This window comes from Lithobates pipiens, unplaced genomic scaffold (assembly GCF_037356315.1).
Source record: "Lithobates pipiens isolate NorthernLeopardFrog02 unplaced genomic scaffold, aLitPip1_a1.2 Scaffold_8, whole genome shotgun sequence".
Lineage (NCBI taxonomy): Eukaryota > Metazoa > Chordata > Amphibia > Anura > Ranidae > Lithobates > Lithobates pipiens.
This window is the reverse complement of record NW_027507903.1, coordinates 165,076,138-165,099,325: the sequence shown is the minus strand read 5'-3', so window position 1 is coordinate 165,099,325 and position 23,188 is coordinate 165,076,138. Positions and strand designations below refer to the sequence as shown.

The 23,188-nt window shown below is 44.3% G+C and overlaps 1 protein-coding gene across 1 annotated transcript in view; it reads right to left on the bottom strand.

The window, feature by feature from the left end:
* Positions 1-3,937: 3,937 nt before the first annotated feature.
* SEMA3E (semaphorin 3E) overlaps positions 3,938-23,188 on the bottom strand; it is a 234,121-nt gene continuing 214,870 nt past the window's right edge. The window contains exons 16-17 of the mRNA XM_077472771.1: positions 20,629-20,768; positions 3,938-4,703 (exon numbers count right to left, since the gene is read on the bottom strand). Of these exons, the coding sequence (XP_077328897.1) occupies positions 4,248-4,703; positions 20,629-20,768 (596 nt within the window). The 3' untranslated portion in view covers positions 3,938-4,247. The remainder of the gene's footprint in view (positions 4,704-20,628; positions 20,769-23,188) is intronic.

Genomic DNA, 23,188 nt, shown 5'->3' with positions numbered 1-23,188 from the left:
GTTATTTATTATATTATAATTTATGATTTAATTTTTAAAACTTTATCATACCCGGGATGTCTGCTAGACTCTGGTTTGGACAGATTTAAATGAGTTATTCCTAAGAATTACAGGATTACAATATAAAACGCCAAATTTTCATGCAAAATAATTGTACCGCTTTCAGCACCTAAAATCTGAAATAATCATACCGCCAGGGAGGGTAAAAAGGACTTGCAGAAAAGGCAAGGGTGATGGGTAGCAAACATTGCTACTAACAACAGACGGGGATGTGTGCTAAGACGTCTCTACAGTAGGTACTGAGACTGGTAAGAAGTCAGGTTGGAGTATTCTGTGGGCCCTATCAATGGCCAATTCAAGATCAGTATGTGATGGGATTAGTTGTTTCATAAGTTGCTGAATAAACATGACTAATGTATCTGGTGTGACCGATTCTGGAATACCACAGAATTTGACGTTGTTTCGTCTAGAGCGGTCCTCTAAGTCTGCTATTTTCAGTCGCATTTGTTGTAATTTCATGTCATGATCAGTATTACTTTCTGCAGTTTCCCAGGGTTCTTCCTACGGCGGGTCATGGTCACTGGAGGTAGGGGAGGATTTACCACAATAATCGGGACGTATGTCACTGTGATGGTTGGTGGGTTGCCGCTTATGTCACTGGGGGTTTAGAGAGAAGAACAGCCGGACACACCCCCATTAGTGTTTTTTTTTAACACATTAAAAATTCTCTTTGTGACTGTTAGCCAAAAAATTTTTAATTTTTCTATTGGGAAAAAAGTCAAAACTGTCAAAACTGCTTGTTTATATCATATCCCTACTCTAGTGAATGAAGGAAAGGTTGTGGCAGATCCTGAAAGTGTACTTATCTGCATAAACCTGGAAGAGGATGGGCAGATGTCTCACTTTCCTTCAGAACAAGATATCTTCCTGTATGTGGTACTCTAAGACTACCACTTTATGGCAAGAAATTACGATTCATCTTTAATTCATCTTTAATTTAGTAACCTGCCATTGGATGGTAGAATAAGATTTTAATTTTCTTAACTTATACTCCTTGGATCTATTGAAATAAACCTTTCAGCATTCCTTAAAGCCTTTCAATTTTTTTTTTAAATCTCGGGGCAGCAAAAATTACACTTGCAGTGAGGCCCCCCTGCACTGCACTGATTAAAGTGGTTGTAAACCCACTTTGGAAAAAAAACAAAAAACTAACACCTGCAAGACAAAGGCATAATGAGCTAGTATGCACAGCATACTAGCTCATTATGTAATACTCACCTGAGATCAAAGCCACACTGAAACGGCCAGCGACATCACTCCCGGGGGTTACTTCCGGGTATCACGGCTCTGGCACTGTGATTGGCCGGAGCCGCAATGATGTCACTACCATGTACGTGCCATTGCTTCAGTGCGCATGTGCCAATGATGTCAGCACATGCAAATACAGGAAATATCTGGTCTGTAAGGACTTTAAATGTTTGTTTAGTCTAAGGGTTAGGAAATAATACTTACTGTATTCTTTGCTATAGCAAGCTTCCATGGTGTGTGGCCAGTCCCTTGAAGCCTCTTTTCTCCAGCTGAGTCTCTCTCAGTCAGCAGTCTGGGAGTATCAGAGGATATAGGAGAGATCTGGAAGCCTGTCAGAGTGAGGAATAAGGTATTACAACTTTTTCCTCTACCCCTAGACTTGATAAGCATTTAACCACTGCAGTGGCGGCGGGGTTTTTATTATATTAAATACTGGACTTCGGCTTAAAGCATTATCTATATCGGCTCCAAAACAATTTTATTTGATTATAAATGTTTATTGGCATGTAAACTTAGTTTGAAGCAAAATGGTTAATAATATTAAATTGATGTTATTAGTAAATATTTTTTCTTCCTAAAGATCTAATTAAACAATGCATTGTTTAAAAACCACTTTACACTATCCCAAGCACAAAATACACCTATAAGTAATATCACCTTTCTCTGTAATTGTTAAAAGTTTTTACAGGTAGAAATCTTCAGTTATAAAAACAAAATTCTGCTTAAGAAAAAATGTTAAGTACAAAAAAAAGACATGTTTCACACACTTATTTTACAAAAAAGTCACCTCATTTGCTTTCATATAGATATTGCACTATGGGAATTTACAGAAAACTTTTACACAAAGTCTTGATACAATATTAAATGGAAATATCAAATGTTTTCATCAGAAGCCATGAAATTCAGTAACTGCAGAAACTGCTGCTTTAGGATATCATGGTAGCTTGGCATGTTACTAGATGCCTCGACATTTGTTCACATGACCTCTACTAAAGGGTAGGTTTAGAGTTCAGATTACTGGATCCTGTATCTAAAGATCACATCACCAAATGTCTTCTCCTGCTTGATTATCTCTTATAAAACATGTACAAAAGATATCCAAAAGGTAACAAGAATCTCTTACAATGGTCATGTCAAATGATAAACTCAAGAAAAAAAACCTCTATCTGCAGCTACTAAAAATGGAAATGTCACTTTACTTACATTGACATGTTAATTACTTATTTAATTTGCATGTGCTTATGATTTCCTCTTGTAGTATTCTGAAATAGTCAACATATGGCACACTTCCCTGAAAATGTGCTGACGATAACTTATAAGCAATATTGTATAACATTTGCTTTTAGGAAGAGGGGTGTAATGCAGTTGTTCACTTTGCAAGAGAATTTTCACTTTGCTAATGCCGCGTACACACGATCATAATTCCGGACAGAAAAAGACTGATGAGAGCTTTTAATCGGAAAATGCGACCGTGTGTATGCTCTATCGGAATTTAGCTGTCCGAATTCCCGCCAGCCAAAAATTGATAGCATGCTCTCAATTTTTCAGACGGAAAAACTTTCTATCGGGAATTCCGATCGTGTGTATGCAATTCCGACATGCCAAAAATCACGCATGCTCAGATTCAACTACGAGACAGAAGCTATTGGCTACTGGCTATTGAACTTCCTTTTTCTAGTCGCGTTGTGCGTGTTGTACGTCACCGTGTTATAAACAATCGGACTTTGGTGTGACCGTGTGTAAGCAAGACAGCTTGAGCCGAATTCCGTCGGAAAAACCATCAGAGCTTTTTCCGACGAGAATTCCGATCGTGTGTATGCGGCATAAGAGATATTTCTCTTAGTTTAGTGAATGTGTGAAAATTCATTTTCCAAAGAATTTTTTTTATTTTGCTTGTACATAATTAGATGATTGAACTCAGCAGAGTTTCATCTTATTCACTAAGCTTGGTAAAGATTCCATTTCAAAGTGAAAATACCTCTGCAAATAGACAGCCTATTTGCCTTTAGTAAATCAAGGTCAGTAAGTTTATTTTTAAATATTGCATCTTATATTTGAATAAATAACAAAAGAAAAACATATACCATGCAGTGTTAAAAAAAAAAAAAATCTGTCAACTCAAAATATATTGTTTTAGCTATGGGTAGGGAATGTGGGCTTTTTATATTTCTTTGGGTGTCTGGAAGAGTAATAATCCTACTAAGATTATGGCTAAGCTTGCAAAATATTGAGAGAAAAATGTAAAAAATAGTCCCTTTGTACCTTTTTGCTGGCAACAGTGATGTTTAATTGGTAAATCCTGGGAAAGCTGAGAATGCCAAGTCTCCTGAGAAGATGCTCCAGCGCTGTGCAAGATCGCATTGCCATGAGATTTTGGATGCTTTAAAAGCCCAATGACACCTAGCCTAGCTTAATATGCCAGAAGCTGTGATGTAAGGTCAGTATCCATCACATTTTTCTTCCTTTTTACTCCTTTATTGATTTTACTTCTTTATGTTTGGGGCTGCGAGATAAGTGGACCTCTTAATTTGCTTTAATATTGCTTTTATGTTATTTAATGGCTAAATAACAACAATGATGTCTAATATATATATGTATATATATATATATATATATATATATATATATATATATATATATATATATAGTATGTGATCACATAATACATATGAGTATGTGTGTTTGTAAGTATACCACACATCCATAAAAACATCACCACATCCCTAAAAACCAAGCCCAGTCATTTTAGAGTACAACAATAATTGCTGACATACGTAAACCCCCTTAAAAATAAAATTTATAAAACTATTTACATAATGCCAACACAGTCAAGGTTTTGTTGAAAGTTTACAATAAAGTTCAGTTTAGGAATTTGCGTTTAGAACTGTTCAGAAATGTGTATTGCCTATACAGTCATAAATAGAAAATAAACAGAAGGCTTAGGGTCCCAGTATGCTCCGTGGCATGCGGTGATTATCTGCTTTTCCACGTGATCGCCGTTCCTGTTGCTGTACATATTTCCATTTGCTTGGAGCAGTTTTTAGCTTTTTTCTTCTTTTATCAGTACACCATACTTTTTCACAATATTCCTCTACTTTTTGAAAATTGCTGTATCCAATGAGCTGCAAAAACTCCTTGTACCATGGCTTAGAGGGTTGAGGAATGCTGGACTGCACAGGACAAGGCATTTTTTGAATTACCGGCTCTTCATCATACTCTTTGTTAAACATTTCATCCACACGTTCTTCCTCCACAACCTCCAGACTCGTTTTTCTGATTACATGAACAAAACTATGCTCAACAGTTTGGCAAAAATACACTCCGGCATCTGTTCTTTGGAGCTTTAGAAACAGAAGCCCATAATCTGTCAATATTACCCGATCACTTGTTTTCACCTATGAAAAGAAAAGTAATTATTAGTATTCTTGTTTACTGCTAATTTTTGGTAGGCAGGCATGTACCTAAAATGGTAAGACTCATTTATTAATGGAAAATCACGAAAAAGCTGTTTTTATTGTTTTTTTATTTGTTTCAGGCACATAATATAGTTCAGATCATTAGAGTAGAAATCAGTAGGAGAAACCAGTCTAAAAGCTTTCTAGCTTCTATCCAAAATCAGTAAATGCACATTTTTTGGTTTTACTTAAACTAGCATTAAACTAGCCTAATAATGCATTAAGGAAATACTACAAGAATACAGGGTATGTCAAAATCTGTCTTTGCTTATAATCCACTACTTTACATTCAAGCAGCATTTACCTTTCTGTTTCTAAAGCCCTGATCTTGCAAGTCCAGGTACAATTCACTTTTGGAAAGTGTAGCCAGGATATGCACTATATTACCAAAAGTATTGTGACACCTGCCTTTTAGGGATGAGACAGATGTTTGAGTCGAACGTAAGTTGTGTGTTCGCCTGTTCTTTTTTTACTATTTTTGACACTTTTTTTGTGAAATGGTAGGGGTACAATGTACCCGTTACCAATTCACATAGAGGGTGCTGGGATCTGGGATCCCCTTGTTAAAGTGGGTGTCCAGATTCCGATAAGCCCCCCGCCTGCAGACTCCCACAACCACTGGCCAAGGATTGTGGGGATGGAGCCCTTGCCCCATTCAGAATGGGGACAAGGTGCTTTGGGGACATGTGGCCTGGTACAGTTTAGGAGGGGCGGGCACTCTCTCATCCTCCCCTCTTTTCCTGCGGTCTGCTAGGTTGCATGCTTGGATAAAGGTCTGGTATGGATTTTGGGGGACCCTCTGCCATTCTTTTTTTTTAAATTTGACACGTGGTTCCCCTTAATATCCATGCCAGGCCTCAAGGGAATTTTTTTTACATTTTTGTACCCATGGCATTTTTATCAATGAGTTGTATCTATATTGACCAGACCCGACAATTCATTACAGCCACAATCAGTGTTAAATTACTTTTTTCCTTTAGAAATGTAATTTTGCTGTGGTATTGTTCTAAACATGGGAAAACTGCACCACTTACTAGGCATACTATAAACACCCCCCAGGCACATTATTTAAGGGAATGTTTAATTTTTATTGTTTCACGTTAAGCATTATTAAAATCACTGCTCCCGAAAAAACTGCTGTTTTTATAAATTTATTTTGCAATTATACATGTCCCCTGGAGCAGGACCTGGGTCCCCAAACACGTTTTATGACAATAACTTGCATATAAGCCTTTAAAATTAGCACTTTTGATTTTTCATGTTCGTGTCCCATAGACTTTAATGGTGTTCGTCCAACTTTTTTGCCTGCTCACGTTCTGCTGCGAACCGAAAGGGGGCTGTTCGGCTCATCCTTACTGCCTTTACACACATATGAACCTTAATGGCATCTCAGTCTTAGTCTGCAGGGTTTAATATTGAGTTAGCCCACCCTTTTCAGCTATAACAGCTTCAATTCTTCTGAGAAGGCTGTCCACAAGGTTTAGGAGAGTGTCTATGGGACTGTTTGACCATTCTTCTAGAACCCAATTTGTGAGGTCAGGCACTGATGTGAAAGAGTAAGCCTGGCTCGCAGTCTCCACTCTATTTCATCCCAAAGGTGTTCTATAAGGTTGAGGTCAAGTCTTTGTGCAGGCCAGTCATGTTCCTCCACCCCATACTCGCTTATCCATGTCTTTATGGAACCTGATTGCGCACTGGTGCACAGTCATGTTAAAGCAGGATTGGGCCATCCCCAAACTGTTCCCACAAAGTTGGGAGCATGAAATTGTCCAAAGTGTCTTGGTATGCTAACACCTTAAGAGTTTCCTTCACTGGAACTAAGGGCCCAAGCCCAACCTCCAAAAAACAACCCCACACCTTAATCCCCCCTCCACCAAATGATTTGGACCAGTGCACAAATTAAGGGTTTGCCAGGATTGCGAGAATCGCCAAGGAGGAAGAGGTTTTGGCAAAGTTAAAGTTGGATTTCAAGCATAAAAAAAATGCAAATGACCGGCTTCACAGTTCTAAGAGAAGACAGATGCGGCCTGAGTTGATGGCTTTGGAGGCCAAAGTATAAAAGCAGAGTCGGCTAGTGGCCACATTAAAAGAAACCAGCGGTGCTTTCAAGGAGAAATAAGGCAATGATGATCGCTTCCGTACAATGCGCAGAGGGGCCATAGAGGCCAATAGAGGGCAGGCATCACCGGAATGTGAAGAACCAAGGTCAGTGCAAACCAAAAACATTTCTGTGGGCTTGGACTGTGTTTCTGGCCAGCATGCTGGAAAATCTTTGCATCCCGTGCAAAGTATCAATATGCCGGCAGAAAATGGAGAAAGCTCTGGTGCACAAGTTGCAGGTGATCAGCAGTCAAATGTTTTGACTGGTAATCTGTCATCAGGCCAAGGAAGTTCTGTGCCCTTCTCACCGCAGCAGGAGGCTATGGAGCAAGACGATCCATCTGAGCCTGTGAAGGGAGCTGGTATGTTAAAGCTAATTTCAGAAATGGCATTTTCATGGTTCATGGATTTGGCTTTGCATGGTTGCAAGTGTGCCATGTCTGGATCATCTGAGGATGAAGAAGAGGATAATGATGTCCCCCCAAAACCTTTGAAACATCAGGTGACAGAAAAATCTGTTTTTGTTCATGACTTGCCTGTACAACATAATGGAGGTGCAGTTCCTATGGATGGTGCCGTAGAGGGCAGCGGAGAGCCAGCGCATCTCCTGGCTGAGACTTCCACCTGTGTACAGCCAGTCAGTGAAGGGTGCGTGGACTCTGCTGTGAAGAGTGCTGATAAGGACATCTCCACTGTTGGTAACCCTTTAGTTACTGGTAATGAAGTAAGAATTACCAAGGGTAATGTAAATATTTCTTTGTCAGAAGTCTCTACTCCATCTGTTCCTGACAATAATGTTATTACTACTTTATCTAAAGTGGGGTCTGTAACTAAAAGTGATGTACAGGATGTTGCAAGGAGTGCGATTGTTTCCTATGCTGCAGCGCTGGCTGCACCTGTCCCAAGGATGAGTAGGGCCAGTTATTCTGCAGTCGCTAGGGGTGATGTGAGTGAAGGTCCAGCTAAACACCATCTGGTAGCTCCTTTAAACGCCGCAATGTGGTCCAATTGAGGTGGACTGGAGAAGCCCCCCCCCAAATAGGAGAGATGTGGTGGACCGTATTCTGGGGATGGGTTTCAAAGCGGAGGAGATTTTTGCACTTATCAGCCCGGTTGGGTCATATGAGTATGATCTCTCCTTTGTCAAGGCAGAAGGGTTAGATGTCTTTTGGGAGAGGTATGAGCAGAGGTGGAAGGAGTCCCCAAGATGGGCAGGTTTGTCACCCAAATTAATTTCTCACCAGCCATTATACAAGAACGTCACCATTCTAGTACGAAATGAGTCCATTCCTGCTGCGGATCTGGTGGTGTGGTTGGGGAGATATGCGGATGTCCAAGCCCCCTTGAGGAAAGTTGTAGATGATAGGGGGATATGGACAGGTGGATGGACAGTGTTAGTAAAACTGCATGTCACGGGTAATGTTGTTAAGCACATCCCTTTGTCTGCCTTTATAGGCCGTGACAGGATTATTACCTTTTATGCAGGCCAACCAAAGCTGTGTCATCGCTGTGGGGAAAAGGGGCATTTTTCCAGTTCATGTTCTGTGCAGAAATGTTCCCTCTGTCAGGGCTCAGGGCATGTTGCAAAAGACTGCAATAGTATTCGTTGTAATCTTTGTAACAAGTTAGGTCACCCCTATAGCCTTTGCCCTGAAGCCCTCCATAATCAGCCGGAGGTTGTGGAAGAACTGCTGAGGATGGAGGAGGAGGAACGTGGGGGGCAGCAAGGGGTTGGTGGAACTGTTTCAGCTAGTCCTGATGGCCCCCCCCCAGGAGTCAGTTTCCCAACCTGAAGGTGTGACCCCTCTTGTGTCTGTTCCCCAGTCTGTGCTCCCTACTGTGTCCGTGTCTACTTCTGTTGTGTGTTCTTCCCCAGTGTTTCAGGTGCCCAGTGTTCCGAATGTAAATAAGTCATCCAGATTGGCTGAGGCTGCCAAAGGGGCAGATTCATACAGATCTATTGTGGCAGCTTCATCGGGGCCTTCCCTAAGGCAGCGTAAGACCTCTAGTGGGGGTTCTAAGGTGAAGAAGGGGGAAGTTGTCACTGCTAATGACTTAGATGAGGTCTTTAAGGGTAATGTTTCAGGGGAGGAGGGAGAGTGGACCAAGGTGGGGAGAAGGAGGAATAAGGTAGTCCTGACCTCTGCCTCCTCTTTAGAGGTAGATGACCTACCTCTGGGAAACAAGTTTGGGTCCTTATCTGAGGGGGAGGAGGAGTCTTCCGTGTCTCAGATGGAGGAGGATGAGGTAGAGTGTTCCTTAAAGAGGTTAAGGTCTCCAGTAAGGGGGGAGGGAGCTCAGGCTAAGAAACGCCTACCTCAATCATCCTGATGGCAGTTCCCACTCCGATAAAGGTGGCAACGATTAATGTTGCCAGCATAAAATCTGTAAGGGCTCGTGATATGGCCTTATTTTTGCTCAGCGAGATGGATGCTGATATTTTATTTTTGCAAGAGACCCGGCTAAATAGCCTTGCCGATGTCCAACTGGCAAAGAGGGAGTGGAGGCATGGGCCCTCCTTCTGGTCTCTTGCGGCTGAGCCTTACAGCGGAGTTGCAGTACTTTTTACTGGCATGGTAATGTGTCGGAGGGTTATCGAGGTAGAGATTGGAAGGTGTATGGTCCTGGACGTTTCTGTGAAGGGGCATGATCTGCGTTTAATAAATATTTATGGACCGCAAACTAGATGGAAGAGGAAATGCCTCTTTACAAAGATTAAGCCTTTCCTTTTTACATCTCAGCAAGTTGTCTTTGGAGGTGATTTTAACACCGTTACTAGGCCCAAAGACAGGAAAGGCTCCACTGACAGTATGAGATATGATAGCGTCTTTCTCAATACGATAGCCAGGGAAGCAGGTCTGGAAGATGCACATATTAAGCGTTGCCCAGTCAGCACGGGGTACACGTTTAAGCGAGGCAGTTGTGAGAGCAGGATAGGTAGTTTTTTTTTTAAGGGGGACTCTGCCTTTTCGGCTCCTGAGTGTATTGTGGAGTTCCTTTTGCTGTCTGTTATTCTCAATGCTTCAGATATGCCACCTAAAGGAAAGGGTATTTGGAGGATGAATTCGGCTCTGCTGGATGATGAGGAGGTAAGACAATCCTTTGAGGGGTTTTTTCAGGCTCAGGTAACCGTCCTGGATTTCTGCAGCAGTAAGTCGGAGTGGTGGGAGCTTGCCAAAAGCCGGATTAGTGGGTTTTTCAAGGCCATAGGAAAAAGGAAACAGCTTGGTAAGTACATTGCCTACCAGCAGCTGCGGAGAAAACTTGATTGCCTTATCTCGAGTGGTGGAGATTCAGGGGCAATCTCTGAGGTAAAACTTCTCCTTAGGAAGTATCAGTATGACCGGCACGCTTCTTTGGTTCTGGAAAGGGACTATGGGAAATATCACTCACCCGACCCTTATCAGAACTGCAAACAAAGCGCAGCAGTTAAGACGGTTGTTGGGCTAAGGGATAGTACGGGCTATTTGACAAAATCCAGGTCAGGGATCCTGGAGGTCTCAAGGTCTTTTTATGTAGATCTTCTGGGAGAAAAGTACCTCGATCAGGCAAAGATGTCAAGTTTTCTGGATTCTACACCAGGTCTGGGAAATAACATTCCGCTGGCAAGTTTGACGGGGGAAATCACAGCAGAAGAGGTAGTCAAAGCTATAGATGGTCTGGCTATTAAGAAAACCCCGGGGCCAGACGGATTGACGGCTGAATTTTATAAGACTTTCAAATCCAGCTTGGTACCTTATCTTGTGGAGGTATTTAACGGCTGTCTGCAGGAGGGTTCACTCCCTCCCTCCATGAGACAATCTGCTGTGATTCTGTTGTCAAAAGGCAAGGATTCCTCGATGATTGAGAATTGGCGCCCCATTAGCCTTCTCAATGTCGATAGAAAGAATCTGGCAAAGATAATTTTCTGGCGCTTGTCGTCAGTAGCAGACAGACTTCTTTCTCGTCAGCAGCACTGTTTGGTCCAGGGCAGAAGCACTTTTTCAGCGGTGTTAGCGGTCCGGGAGGCTCTGGAACGTTGCAGGGCTGAAGGCTGGGGAAAGTATTTGCTGGCATTGGATCAGGCAAAGGCTTTTGATCGTGTCAATCATGAGTACCTCTGGCTTCTCCTTGACAAGTATGGCCTGGAGGGTGGGTTTATTGGATGGCTTAAGACTTTATACAGAGAGGCAGAGAGCTTCATGCTTGTTAACGGTTGGGTTGGACGGCCCTTCAGGGTTGGATCAGGGGTGCACCAGGGGTGTCCGCTGAGCCCTCTGCTATACGTGTTCACAATCGACCCCTTCATTAGAAGGCTAGAGAGCGCACCGTTGTGCGGGGTGCCGGTGGGCATTACTGGTGAACTGCCCTTGAGGGTTGTAGCCTATGCTGATGACGTTTCTGTCTTTATCTCTGGGACAAAGGAGGCGCAAGAGGTTGTCTCAGTTATAGAGCAGTATTCTGAGGCATCAGGCTCCAAGGTCAACCATGATAAGAGTGACGTTTTTTGGATGAGCGAGGGAGGTGAGAGCTTTGCACTTCCGGACACCTTCCCCAGGCCTCAGCAGAAAGTCAAAGTATTAGGCATCGAGTTTTGGCCCTGATGATTACAGTAAGTCAAATTGGGAAGCCAGGCTGAATGATGCTGATGTCAAGGTGAAATGCTGGAAGGGGTGACGGCTCTCCTTGAGGGAAAGGGTGGACTTGATTAAGACCTACCTGATTCCTACCTTTCTGTATGTCAGTTTTGTTTGCATCTTGCTAGAGTCCTGCTATACCAGGATTTATAGTTGTTTCTTCCAGTTATTATGGGGGAACAGGCTGAATCTTGTGAAGCGGAATGTGACTTACCTATCTAGGCGGAAGGGTGGCCTAGGGATGGTCAACCCGGTTGTGTTCTTCTCTCTGATGTTTTTGAAGCACAATTTTGGTAACATGCTAGCAGAGAGACCGCCTGGATGGGTAGGTATTTTCCAGATCTGGTTTAGACCTTTTCTGGACTGTTGGGAGAGTGGCGGCCCAGTGAAAAGCCTAAGGATCAAGCATGGTAAGCTCCCGGCTTATGTTGCCCCTTGCCTGAAAATTCTTAAACGGTGGCATGTGACAGCGGAGGATATCAGGTCCCTTCCTAGGAGACTCCTGGGTGAGAAGATTGTGGGTACTGTCTTTCATGCGCCACTGGCCTTAAGGGATTGCCCAGGTCATATTATGAGGGAGGGTTTACGTTTAATAAATTCTGAGCGGATTCCCTTGAAATTTAGGGACCAGGCCTGGCTCGCTTTTCACGGTAGGCTCTATGTGAGGGGGAACGTGAAGTTCCGCTCTTTGGACAATCGTGGTTGTCCAAGAGCGGAGTGTCAGGGTGAGGTGGAAACCATGGACCACTTCTTGCTTCAGTGCCCTTTCAATATAGAAGTCTATAAAAAGGTGTGGAGGGCTCTGAATATTCCTTTCCTGCCTAGCATGTCTTATGCTGAGTGGGTGTATGGAGCATTGCAGAATCGCAAGGGATTTGATTTGGACACTCTTTTTTTAGTCAGCTTAGTAGTCCGATATTACACCTGGAATGCACGGTGTCAGGTATCCCTTCGGCAGAAAGCCCTTCCTGTTCTGGTGGTGGTGTGTGAGATTCTTGGTGAGGTAGGGAAAATTCGGGGTCATGAGAAAGACAGATGGCGGCAAAGGGTCTGGATAAAGGCGTGGAGGAATATCAGGCCTGTAGCTGCTGTTTGTTGATCTCTGGGTGTTGGGTTCTTTCCCTGTTTTCTCTCTGGACACTCCCTTATATTTTCAAAGTTAAACATATTTTTTTTTGAAGAAAGGCTACATACACATGATAATCTATGTTTCTTGGTCTGAATGGTAATCAAGTTGAGTAATGGGTATGTATGTGTGTATATGTGTGTGTATGTATATATATGTATATATAATGTGTATGTGTATATATGGTATAATATAGAGATATTTCTCTTGTTTCCCATATTAAAGGTTGAAGTAAGCCTTTATTATTATGTTTAGTCGTGTATACAAGATGTTATGCATATGTGTATATGTGTGTAAAAAAAAAAATGTATATATAATGTAGCGGGGTCTCTTTAAGGACTATAAAACTACTGTTCCCAGAACCCCGCTGGTTCCCAGGATGTTTGGAGTTATGCCCCAGAGACTTATGGGGGAGGGCATATAAGGAGGGGGAGAGGCCTAGTTCTTTCTCTTTGGACACCCCCCCTCTCCTAGCAAGAGGAGGTCTGTGCTGAACTGCTGGAGGCACAAGGCCTGAAGCCTGGGCCTTGTGCTCTTTTCCAAAAAGCCCTCTGCCAGCCTAGCTGCACCTGAGAGACATTTTCTCATCCTTGCTGCAGTACATCAGAAGGATTGAAGACTCGGAGGTCGGTGGATTCCTGTTCCTAGACGAATTGGCGGAGGAAAACGGACTTGGACTTGCCCGGGTGGTGAGAGCTGTTTAAAGACAGATACTTTATCTTTATTATTCGTTTGGATTACAAAGTTGTTCTTCAAGTGCACCACCGAAAGATTGCTAGCGAATATTGTTTCACTGGACTTCCATCTAGATCAGTCAGGCCTGACTGCATAGGTAGATAGTGCTGGGTGTTAGTTTACCCATGCGGGGAAGTAGCTGAAAAAGGGCAACGTTAGAGTTGCATAGCAATACTTTATTATGCTGATTACTCTGTTTATCTTTATTACTGGTTACTGCTGGGACCTGCTTATGTGTTGCAAACCAAATGTTCGATTCATGTTATTCCTTTTATAAAACAACAAGTAAAGTCAGTTATATACTTTCAAAGATTGTCTATGACTGGCAGAGCCCCGTGCTCCGGGGGTCTGGCTCCCGAAGTGCCCTACCGCTTCCCCCACTAGGCCTTTGCTGCCAACAGAGGCAGTCGTTCTCCGATTGGAGATCTAGTTTTCTCCCAACTTCCCCCTTCACTCCTGTTTGTTCTGTCCTCCCAGTCTTGTAATCCCTCTAAGCCTCTCTCCTCCTTCTCTTTCTAGCCCCCCTACCCCATCTGCTCCCTTCCTTCCCCTGAACCCTACTTTTCTTCCGAGCCAACGGCGAGTCCCGGCGGCCCCTCCCTGACCTGCCTGGGATGTCTCTGAAAATTGTGTCATGGAATGTGAAGGGACTGAATGTCCCAGAGAAACGCACCAGTTGCCTGGCGGATCTCTGGAGACAGAGACCGCAAGTGGTCTTTTTGCAAGAGACCCATTTTCGGGCAGACAAGATTCCCAAACTTACCAATAAGCGTTTCCCAGTGGCGTACCACAGTGCTTCATCCTCCTCAAAATCAAAGGGCACGAGTATACTCATGGCCAACACTTTGCCCTGGCAGCTGAAGGACGTCCATGCTGATCTGGAAGGCAGATACCTTTTTGTTAAGGGTACACTGCAGTCGCATACTTATACCTTCGCAAACCTCTACCTGCCGAATGTGGACCAACTGCCAGCTCTTGACATTTGCCTGGCTGCTTTGGCCTCCTTCACGGAAGGAACGCTGGTGTTGGGAGGTGATCTCAACTTCACTATTGACCCCAGGAGGGACTCATCGACGGGCTCTTCTGCCCTCTCCCTGAGGGTCCGAGACCGCATTAGGGATCTACTGCATTCTTATCGGCTAGTTGACATCTGGCGTGTTCTCCATCCACGGGAGAGGGACTACACCTTCTTCTCTCCGGTGCATGGCTCCTACTCCAGGATCGATCTTTTCCTGATCTCCCATGATACGATCCCTTTGGTCATGGGAGCTCAGATTGGGCATATTGCGCTCTCAGACCATGCCCCGATTTCCATTACCTTGAATACACAACGTCCACCAACTAAAACGGCTACGTGGCGCCTAAATGAGTCCCTTCTGCGTGACCCAGAGGTCAGAGCGGACATTGTACGGGAACTTGGACTCTTCTTTGAGAGTAATAAGGACTCGGTCCCTAACCCCCTTTCAATCTGGTCGGCGCATAAATGTTATATAAGGGGCATGTTCATAAAACATGGACATAGACTCAAAGTAGCCAGGGAGAAAACATTGTCCGAGTTGCTGGCAAAGCTACACGAATGCGAAAAACGCCATAAGCACCGCCCAGATAGGGACCTCGAAGTAGAGGTAATTAACCTCCGTGAGAAGATTAGAGAACACTCTCTGTTCCACTCCAGGAACAACCTTTTAAAGGTACGCAGAACGTTTTACGAATTCGGGGATAAATGTAGTAGAGCCCTAGCGAACGCCATACGAACCCAGCGTAACCTTTCCTATATTCCGACCCTATCCACCGCCACGGGACATAAAATTCATGACTCGGCGGAAATGGCGGAGGCCTTCCGGGTTTTTTACGAAACACTCTATAACTTACATTCCCATCCCGTAGGAGACCGTCCCCAGGGTAGTGTGGATGCTATTGAGACTTATCTGGCAGCGGCAGACTTGCCCTCGCTTAATGAGGAGGAGGTGGAATTGCTTTTGCGGCCTATAACTGTGGAGGAACTCTCAAAAGCTATAGCCGGGGCTCCGAAGGGAAAGGCACCAGGTCCAGATGGCTTTACCAACGCCTACTACAAACACTTCCAGATTTAACTGGCGACCCACTTCATCACAGCCTTTAACGCAATACTGGATGATCATACTATGCCACCAGACCTGCTGCAAGCCAGCATATCGGTTATCCCAAAACCTGAGAAAGACCCGCTTCTATGCGCCAGTTACAGGCCTATTTCTCTACTAAACTGCGATCTGAAGTTATTTACTAAAATATTGGCGGAACGATTAGGGTCTGTCCTCCAACGTATAATCCCTTTAGATCAGGTCGGCTTCATCCGTAACAGGGAAGCGCGAGACAACACAATTAGGTCGATTGATGTGGTAGCTAGGGCCAAACACCTTAATGTACCTTTGATCCTACTATCGACAGACGCTGAAAAGGCGTTCAATAGGGTCAACTGGACTTTTCTGTTGGCCACCCTACGACGCATGGGAATGCCAGCCTCCATTCTGTCCTGGGTTTCAGCCATTTATTCTTGCCCTTCCGCATCGGTCAGAGTGAATGGGGTTGCCTCCAACCCATTTAAGATCAGTAACGGAACGAGGCAGGGTTGCCCACTCTCGCCACTCCTGTTCATAATCTCCCTAGAACCCCTGCTACAACATATTAGGCTCAACCCAGACATAAGAGGACTCGAAACGAGCACTTACCACCACAAAGTTGCGGCATACGCAGACGATCTGCTATTCTATGTCGCCAATCCCCACACCTCATTACCAGTTTTGATGTCGGAAATACGCCACTACGGGACGCTCTCAGATTTCAAAATTAATTTCCAGAAATCTGAGGCACTAAATGTCTCCCTACCCCCCAGCTCCCGGGCTTCTCTTGGCAGCAACTTTCCCTTCTGATGGTCTCCCCAGGCGATTAAATATTTAGGCACCAAAATCCCATCGGAGCTGCACCTTGTCTATCAACTTAATTTTCAGCCACTTCTGACCATCTTTTCCTCAGACTTAGAGAGGTGGAAGAACCTAGCAATCTCCTGGTTTGGTAGAAGCAACGTACTGAAGATGAATATCATGCCACGGTTGCTTTATCTATTACAAGCACTGCCAGTGAGGCTACCACGGACTTTTTTCCATAAAATGCGCTCGATAATGACCAAATATATGTGGCAAGGCAAGCCTGCGCGGCTTAAAAGCTCCCTGTTGCACCGACCCAAACTTAGAGGGGGGATGGGTCTCCCTGACCCTGCGCTATATTGCACAGCAGTTCATATGAACAGGGCAGTGGACTGGTGCCGGCATAAATCACATAAGCTTTGGGTCAGTCTGGAACAGGAATCGGTACTAGCACCTCTTGAAGGTTTGCCATGGAGTGGAGGGGGGCCTCTTAGTTCCTTCCCTTCCCACCCATTAATAGAAACCACTCTACAGGAACTTCACAGATATTTTAGATTTACCAAGACGCCCAGCTTTCCCTCTCCGATGGCACCCATAATCGGACATCCAAAATTCTTGCCAGGGCTCTCTGACAGGTCTTTTCGGATCAGACCAGAGCAGAGCATCGTTAGGGCCTCCTCATTTTCCGGACCTTCAGATTGGAACGACCTCTCAAACATGTACCCTGGCTTGGGCTTGACCGCGCTAGGAAGATGGAAACTTTTACAGCTTTCGCACTTTCTCAGATCCCTGCCGGATGCGGCAGGCTTTCGCAGACCACGCACACCTTTTGAAGATCTGTGTATGGGAGAGGAACCGGTCCGGAAATCCCTTTCCTACTCATACAATATTTTGCAGACCAGCGCTTCCCTAGATGATCCCCCATACCTGAGGAAATGGGAGAGGGATCTTAATGTCCAGTTTACTGATGACCAGAAGAGTAGAATCCTATTTTTTGCGCATAAGTCCTCTTTATGCAGCAAATACCAAGAAATCTCCTACAAAGTGCTGACGCGCTGGTACAGGACCCCTTCGGTGCTAGCGTCGATATTCCCAGGACACAGCCCCCTATGTTGGAGATGTGGAACTCAGAGTGGCACGATTCTACACATCTTCTGGGAGTGCGCAGTGCTGACGCACTTCTGGAGTCAGGTACTAGGAATCATCCATAAACTCACTGATATTGATCTGAAAGACAACCCAGCGGCAATACTATTGAATTTGACCCCAATGTCCAGTAGGCGCTATCGTAAATCTTTGCTGAAGCACCTTCTCAATGCGGCCAGGGCATGTATTCCCAGTATGTGGAAGCAGAGGTCCCCTCCGACAGTGATGCAGTGGTTTGCCAGGATTAGCGATATACAGCGCATGGAACGTCTAACGGCGGCTATAGGGGAAAGAGAGGAGGAACATAGTGCGCGGTGGTCACACTGGGATCTGTTTCGATATTCAGATGGCTACAAATCTTACACATGAACAGACAGTCCCTTAGGGGCAATGGGGCCTTGGGTCGGCGGCCTCGCCGGGGCCTCACCTTATCCTCCCCCCCTCCTCCCTCCCCATCCTTATTCTTTCTTATAAGCTAACCCCTCTTTTCTCTCGTGACACCATGGGTGTCGTTCATCTTTCCTCCCCATAAAAATGAAAATCCTCCTGAATGCGATACCTCAGCTTGGTGCCGCCCCCAGCCTCATGGGTGCGAGCTCCATAACCTAAAACGACAGGGACTTGCTCCAGTCAATTTCATTAAGTAACCTGGGACACGATAGTCCTCCCTTTGGGGGGTGCCCTACTACACGTGATCGCCCAGAATATGAATGCAGCACAGATATATGTGCAACATGTTTTGGGTACCTAGATATTCCCTCCTGCTCAGTAGATAGCATTGTTGGTTAGACTGGAGCTCTTGGACACATATAGTTGATAACGGCTAATCGCATCACTCCTTCAGTATGTTTGGATAGACTTCATCAATTTATTCTTAACAGTATATTTGGACTGGTGTGAGCTCTCATGATCCATTATTGTAAGTTCCAGCTGATTGTCATGTCGTTTTTTATATGTTTGTATAATCTGCATTCTTTAAATAAAAAAAAAAAAAAAAAAAAAAAAAAGATTGTCTATGAGCTTGAGTTATCCACCCACGCACACACATATTTAGAGTATAAGCGATTTAATGTGTATTGCTAGATACTAACTGTGCCAGAGTGGGTAGAGCAGATTGCCAGGGGGGTTGGCGGAGCTGTGCTCAGGGCCCAAACCAAACTTGCGGCCCTCTTAAGTGAGGGTATCGCTATAATAATATTTATTTATTTTTGTATTTTTGTATAAAACAGTTGGAATGTGTTTCTTGTTTGCAAGATTCTCAAAATAAAAAATTGCCAACTCAATATTGAACCCTATGGACTAAGACTGGGATGCCAGTAAGTTTCATGTGTGTGTAAAAGCAGGCATCCCAATACCTTTGGTAATATAGTGGACATCTTCATTTTGTGAGGGTTATTGCTGCCCAGACTTCTATATAGGACCATCATATAGCACATAGATGATTCAGTAGCTGCTTACATGTCCCAGAGAGGAAGCTTGCAGCTGGTAGATTGGGTAGCAGGAAATATGCAGGTAAGTGTATCTCATACATTTCACTCATCCTCATTGTTCTATTTGTGTTTGAGAAGCTTATTTTCAGGGAACCAACAGCAGGAGAAGGGCTCTAGGACCCAGCATCTCTACTAGCACTTAGGGCAGGAGAAGGATTTTAGGACCCAGCATCTCTGGGAGGAGAAGGACTTTAGGACCCAGCATCACTACCAGCGGGTCACATGGGCCTATATAAAGAAGTCTACTAGTGTCTGCATTTGCTGGTTGATCTTCAGCTCCTCCAGTGTGTTATCTCCATGATATTCCTGTTCCTGTGTCTCCTGTTACTGATCTGGCTTGTCCTTGATCTGTCTCCTGTTTGCTTCCTGTGTGTTTGACCTCGGCTATCCAGCTGACCACGTCTACTCTGATACCAACCCGACTCACGACCTAGGCTTCCTTCTGACCACACTCAAGTTGCAGCATTATCCGAATTCTGCAACACCTCATGGGCAACCCACCTATCTGCTTATTCTACGCCATCACACCAGCTGTACTCTGAAACCTCCTGCATACAGTCTAGCAGGCGACCTGTGCTACTTTGGGCCTGACCTCTCCTGTTTTCACCCTTAGACCCCTTTCAAACCACACCGCCCATTATGTCGGCGGTAAAACGCCGCTATTTTTAGCGGAGTTTTACCCCCGGATTTGCGGCGCATTTCGTGCGCTAGCGGGGCGCTTTTACCCCCGGCTAGTGGCCACGAAAGGGTTAAAACCGCCGGCAATACACCGCAATGGCGATGTTTTGCCAGCGGTATTACAGCGCTGCCCCGATGATTTCAATGGGGAGCAGCGGTGGAGGAGCGGTAAACACACCGCTCCTTCACCGCTCCAAAGAAGCTGCTGGCAGGACTTTTTTCTGACGTCCTGCCAGTGCACCGCCGTAGTGTGAAAGCCCTCGGGGCTTTCACACTACATGCAATGGTGCAGCTTCTTCAGGGCGGATTGCAGGCGCTATTTCTAACGCTATAGCGCCTGCAAAACGCCCTGGTGTGAAAGGGGTATAAGTGGGGGTCTGGAACTTAGCCACAAGGGAAGCCGACTCTCTCCATTGGCCTCCAGCACCAGGTACGTGATACTTATCTTTCAAGAAAGTAGAAGTGAGGAGATTAAAACAATTCTTCATCAAATATTTGTAAGCAAACTGACAGATTGCATTTCCATTAAAGGGGTTGTAAACCCTTGTGTTTTTTCACCTTAATGCATCCTATACATTAAGGTGAAAAAACATCACTGAGCAGCCCCCCACCCCCCTGTTTTACTCACCTGAGCCCGTTCATTCCCACACTGGAGATGCACACACCCTCTCTGGCCGGGGTCTCGTCTCTTGATTTTATAATATGATAGCAGCACAGCCATTGGCTCCCACTGCTGTCAATCAAATCCAATGACACGGGCACTGGGGCGGGGCTGAGTCCAGCTATGGACACAAAAAGCTGGACTCAGGAGCATGCCCACACGGGTACCCCCAAGGAGAGCACTTCTCCTAGGTGGTTTCCCAATGTGGGGAGGAGCTACTAACGCCGACGGGGGACCCCAGAAGAGAAGGATCAGGGCCACTCTGTACAAAACTAACTGCACAGTGGAGGTAAGTATTACATGTTTGTTATAAAAAAAACACAAGGGTTTAGTAACCCTTTAATATTAAGTCAGGCTATTAAATTAAACTTTTGTTTGAGATGCACATTAACACATAAAAATTATATTACCTCCTCTTTCTTTGTTTCGTGTGCTTTCTGTACAAACCAAATGACCTTAGACTGCAATGAACGTGGCATGCATTCCAATAAGGTAGTGTTATGCTCAACACCATATACCGTATACTCTTCAGTCTTTCCTAAAGATTCTCCTACAAGAATAATAGGGAGAAATAGTTCTCAAATTATCAAAGTTAATATGGTGGCTGCATTAACTTTCTTTTTGAAGGCTTTTTAACCTCTGTTTTCACCTGGTGATCTGGCCCATAACACACCTCCTGTATTAGAGTGTCTGAAGTATAATAAATGTTTGTTTTTGGGTTTAACCCCGGGATGATGCCTGCAGCTGTCATCTTAAGGTGTGCCTTGAATCAAAAGAGCTTTATCATAACCATATGTCAATTTACTAAAGACCGCACTGAAAAAAGCTCAATATTTGCAAAAACTATAAAAAATTATTATGAAACCTTCAAATTTAAATAGTGTGACAATATGGCCCATTAACAATAAAATACAATAAAATAAGTGATTACTTTAAAATGTGTGCAAAAAAAGATAAATATATATCTACTGCAATAACACATGCTGAATGGACCGTCAATCATAAATTAAGTGTAAAATACAAAGTTCAAGTAATGTCCAAAGTTCAATAAGTGCAATCACCACAAGATACAAATGTGCAAGTACATCAAAAAATAAAAAAAATAAATAAAAATAAATCAATAAAATGTCATTTTCTCACTTCCCCAAAAACAGATACTGCAGATAAAAATCAATGGAATTTCCTCTCCCTGGAACCTTTCAGCTAAAAAGTGCACACCTCCCTTCTCATTAGCATTGATAGAAATATACCATAGTCTCACAAAAAACAGATACTAGGAAGAGGCCCAAAACATGCACAGATAAAGATTGCTGGAATCTCCTCACCCTGGAATCTCTCAGCTGAAAAGTGCATACCCCCTCTCTCCAATTAGCAATGATAAAAATGTACCATGTTGTGTGTCATGCCCGACACAAGTTTCAACGTATAGCCATCATCAGAAGCAGTATCAATGACATTTAAATTGATTTTCCATGCTGCAATCCATTGCAAGCAAAACAAAAATCTTTTAAAAAACGACATAGAGGTTCCTCTCAATCCATACAAGTCTCTTTGGCTCTGGTATGGATTTTAAGGGGAACCCCAAAGGTGTGTGGTCCCCCCAAAATCCATACCAGACCATTATCTGAGCATTCAGCGTGGCAGGCCAGAAAAGAGGGGGACACAAGCGAGCTGCTCCTCCCTCCTGAACTATAGGCCACATGCCCTCAGCATGGGGGTGGGTGCTGGATCAGTGTTGTCACATAGGGAGGGTGCCACCAAGTGGTGTTTCCAGGTGGCCCTGCCCTTTACCTATTTAGGAACTCTCAGATGACAGAACATGCAGTCGGCGGTTAGCCTTTGTTGCAGGCATACCTTGTGTTTCCGGGTCTGGCGATATGTCGGGTGTCGTGATTAATGATGGGTCTATATTTGGGGACATTGTTTTCTACTTTTAATAAATGTATTGTCAAAAACTGTGTGTATTTTTATTTATTTTTTAAACTTTTTTTAGTGAATGAGGAGGAGTAACAATTTACCACATACTCATTCACATATCGGGGGGCGGGATTAGAGGGCTTCCAGATTCTAATAAACTCCCAGCCTGCAGGCCCCCACAACCACCACTGATGGTTGTGGGACAGAGCCCCTCCACCCCAAAGCACCCCCCATGTTTGGGGCATGTGGCCTGGTATTGTTCAGGAGGGGGGATGCTCGCTTGTATCCCCCCTTTTTTGGCCTGCCAGGCAGCATACTTAAATAAAGGTCTGGTATGAATTTTCAGAGGGACCTCCATTTTTTCTTAAAATTTTGGTGGGATGGTTCCCCTGAAAATCCATACCAGACCCAAAGGCCCCCATGGCGTGTTTTTTCAAATTTTTCAATAGCCAGCAATGTTTATTTTTTACATTCAGCTGTCAGCGGCTAAGCCCGTTGACAGATGATGACTCATCTGTTGTTAAGGACATGGCAGTCGGCTTTTCTGCCTGCTCCTTAACAACCGGCAGCTATTCATTGTGCGCTCGGTGGTGCACTCAGCGAGTGCAGCCAAACAGTGCGCCCATCTCTACGAGTGGTAACTTTGATACACTATGACCTGACAACTCGATAGATTCGCATACATGATTTTATTAAAAAGATGTAAATACATGATAGCTTAGTGTATGATGACCAACATGTTTCTTGACATCCTAAAAACTCTAAGCATTTAGTGGATCCCTGACCACTTCATCAGGAGTAGATGCAGGAATTATAGGTCAGCTTAAAAAAGTAAACCCAACAGCCATGGAGCCAGAGATACAACAGAACATTTATCCCGGGGACTGTTGCAGAGCAACCCAACCCAACCACAGGACTAATGGAGGGTGGACCCAATTTCCGTGACAGATGGATCAAAGAAATATAACATTTTATGATGGCTCCTCTGGCCAGCATTGGTATATAGAGACCCATCGTGTCAGGGAAAGTGGAAATAACAACAAAGCAATCAAA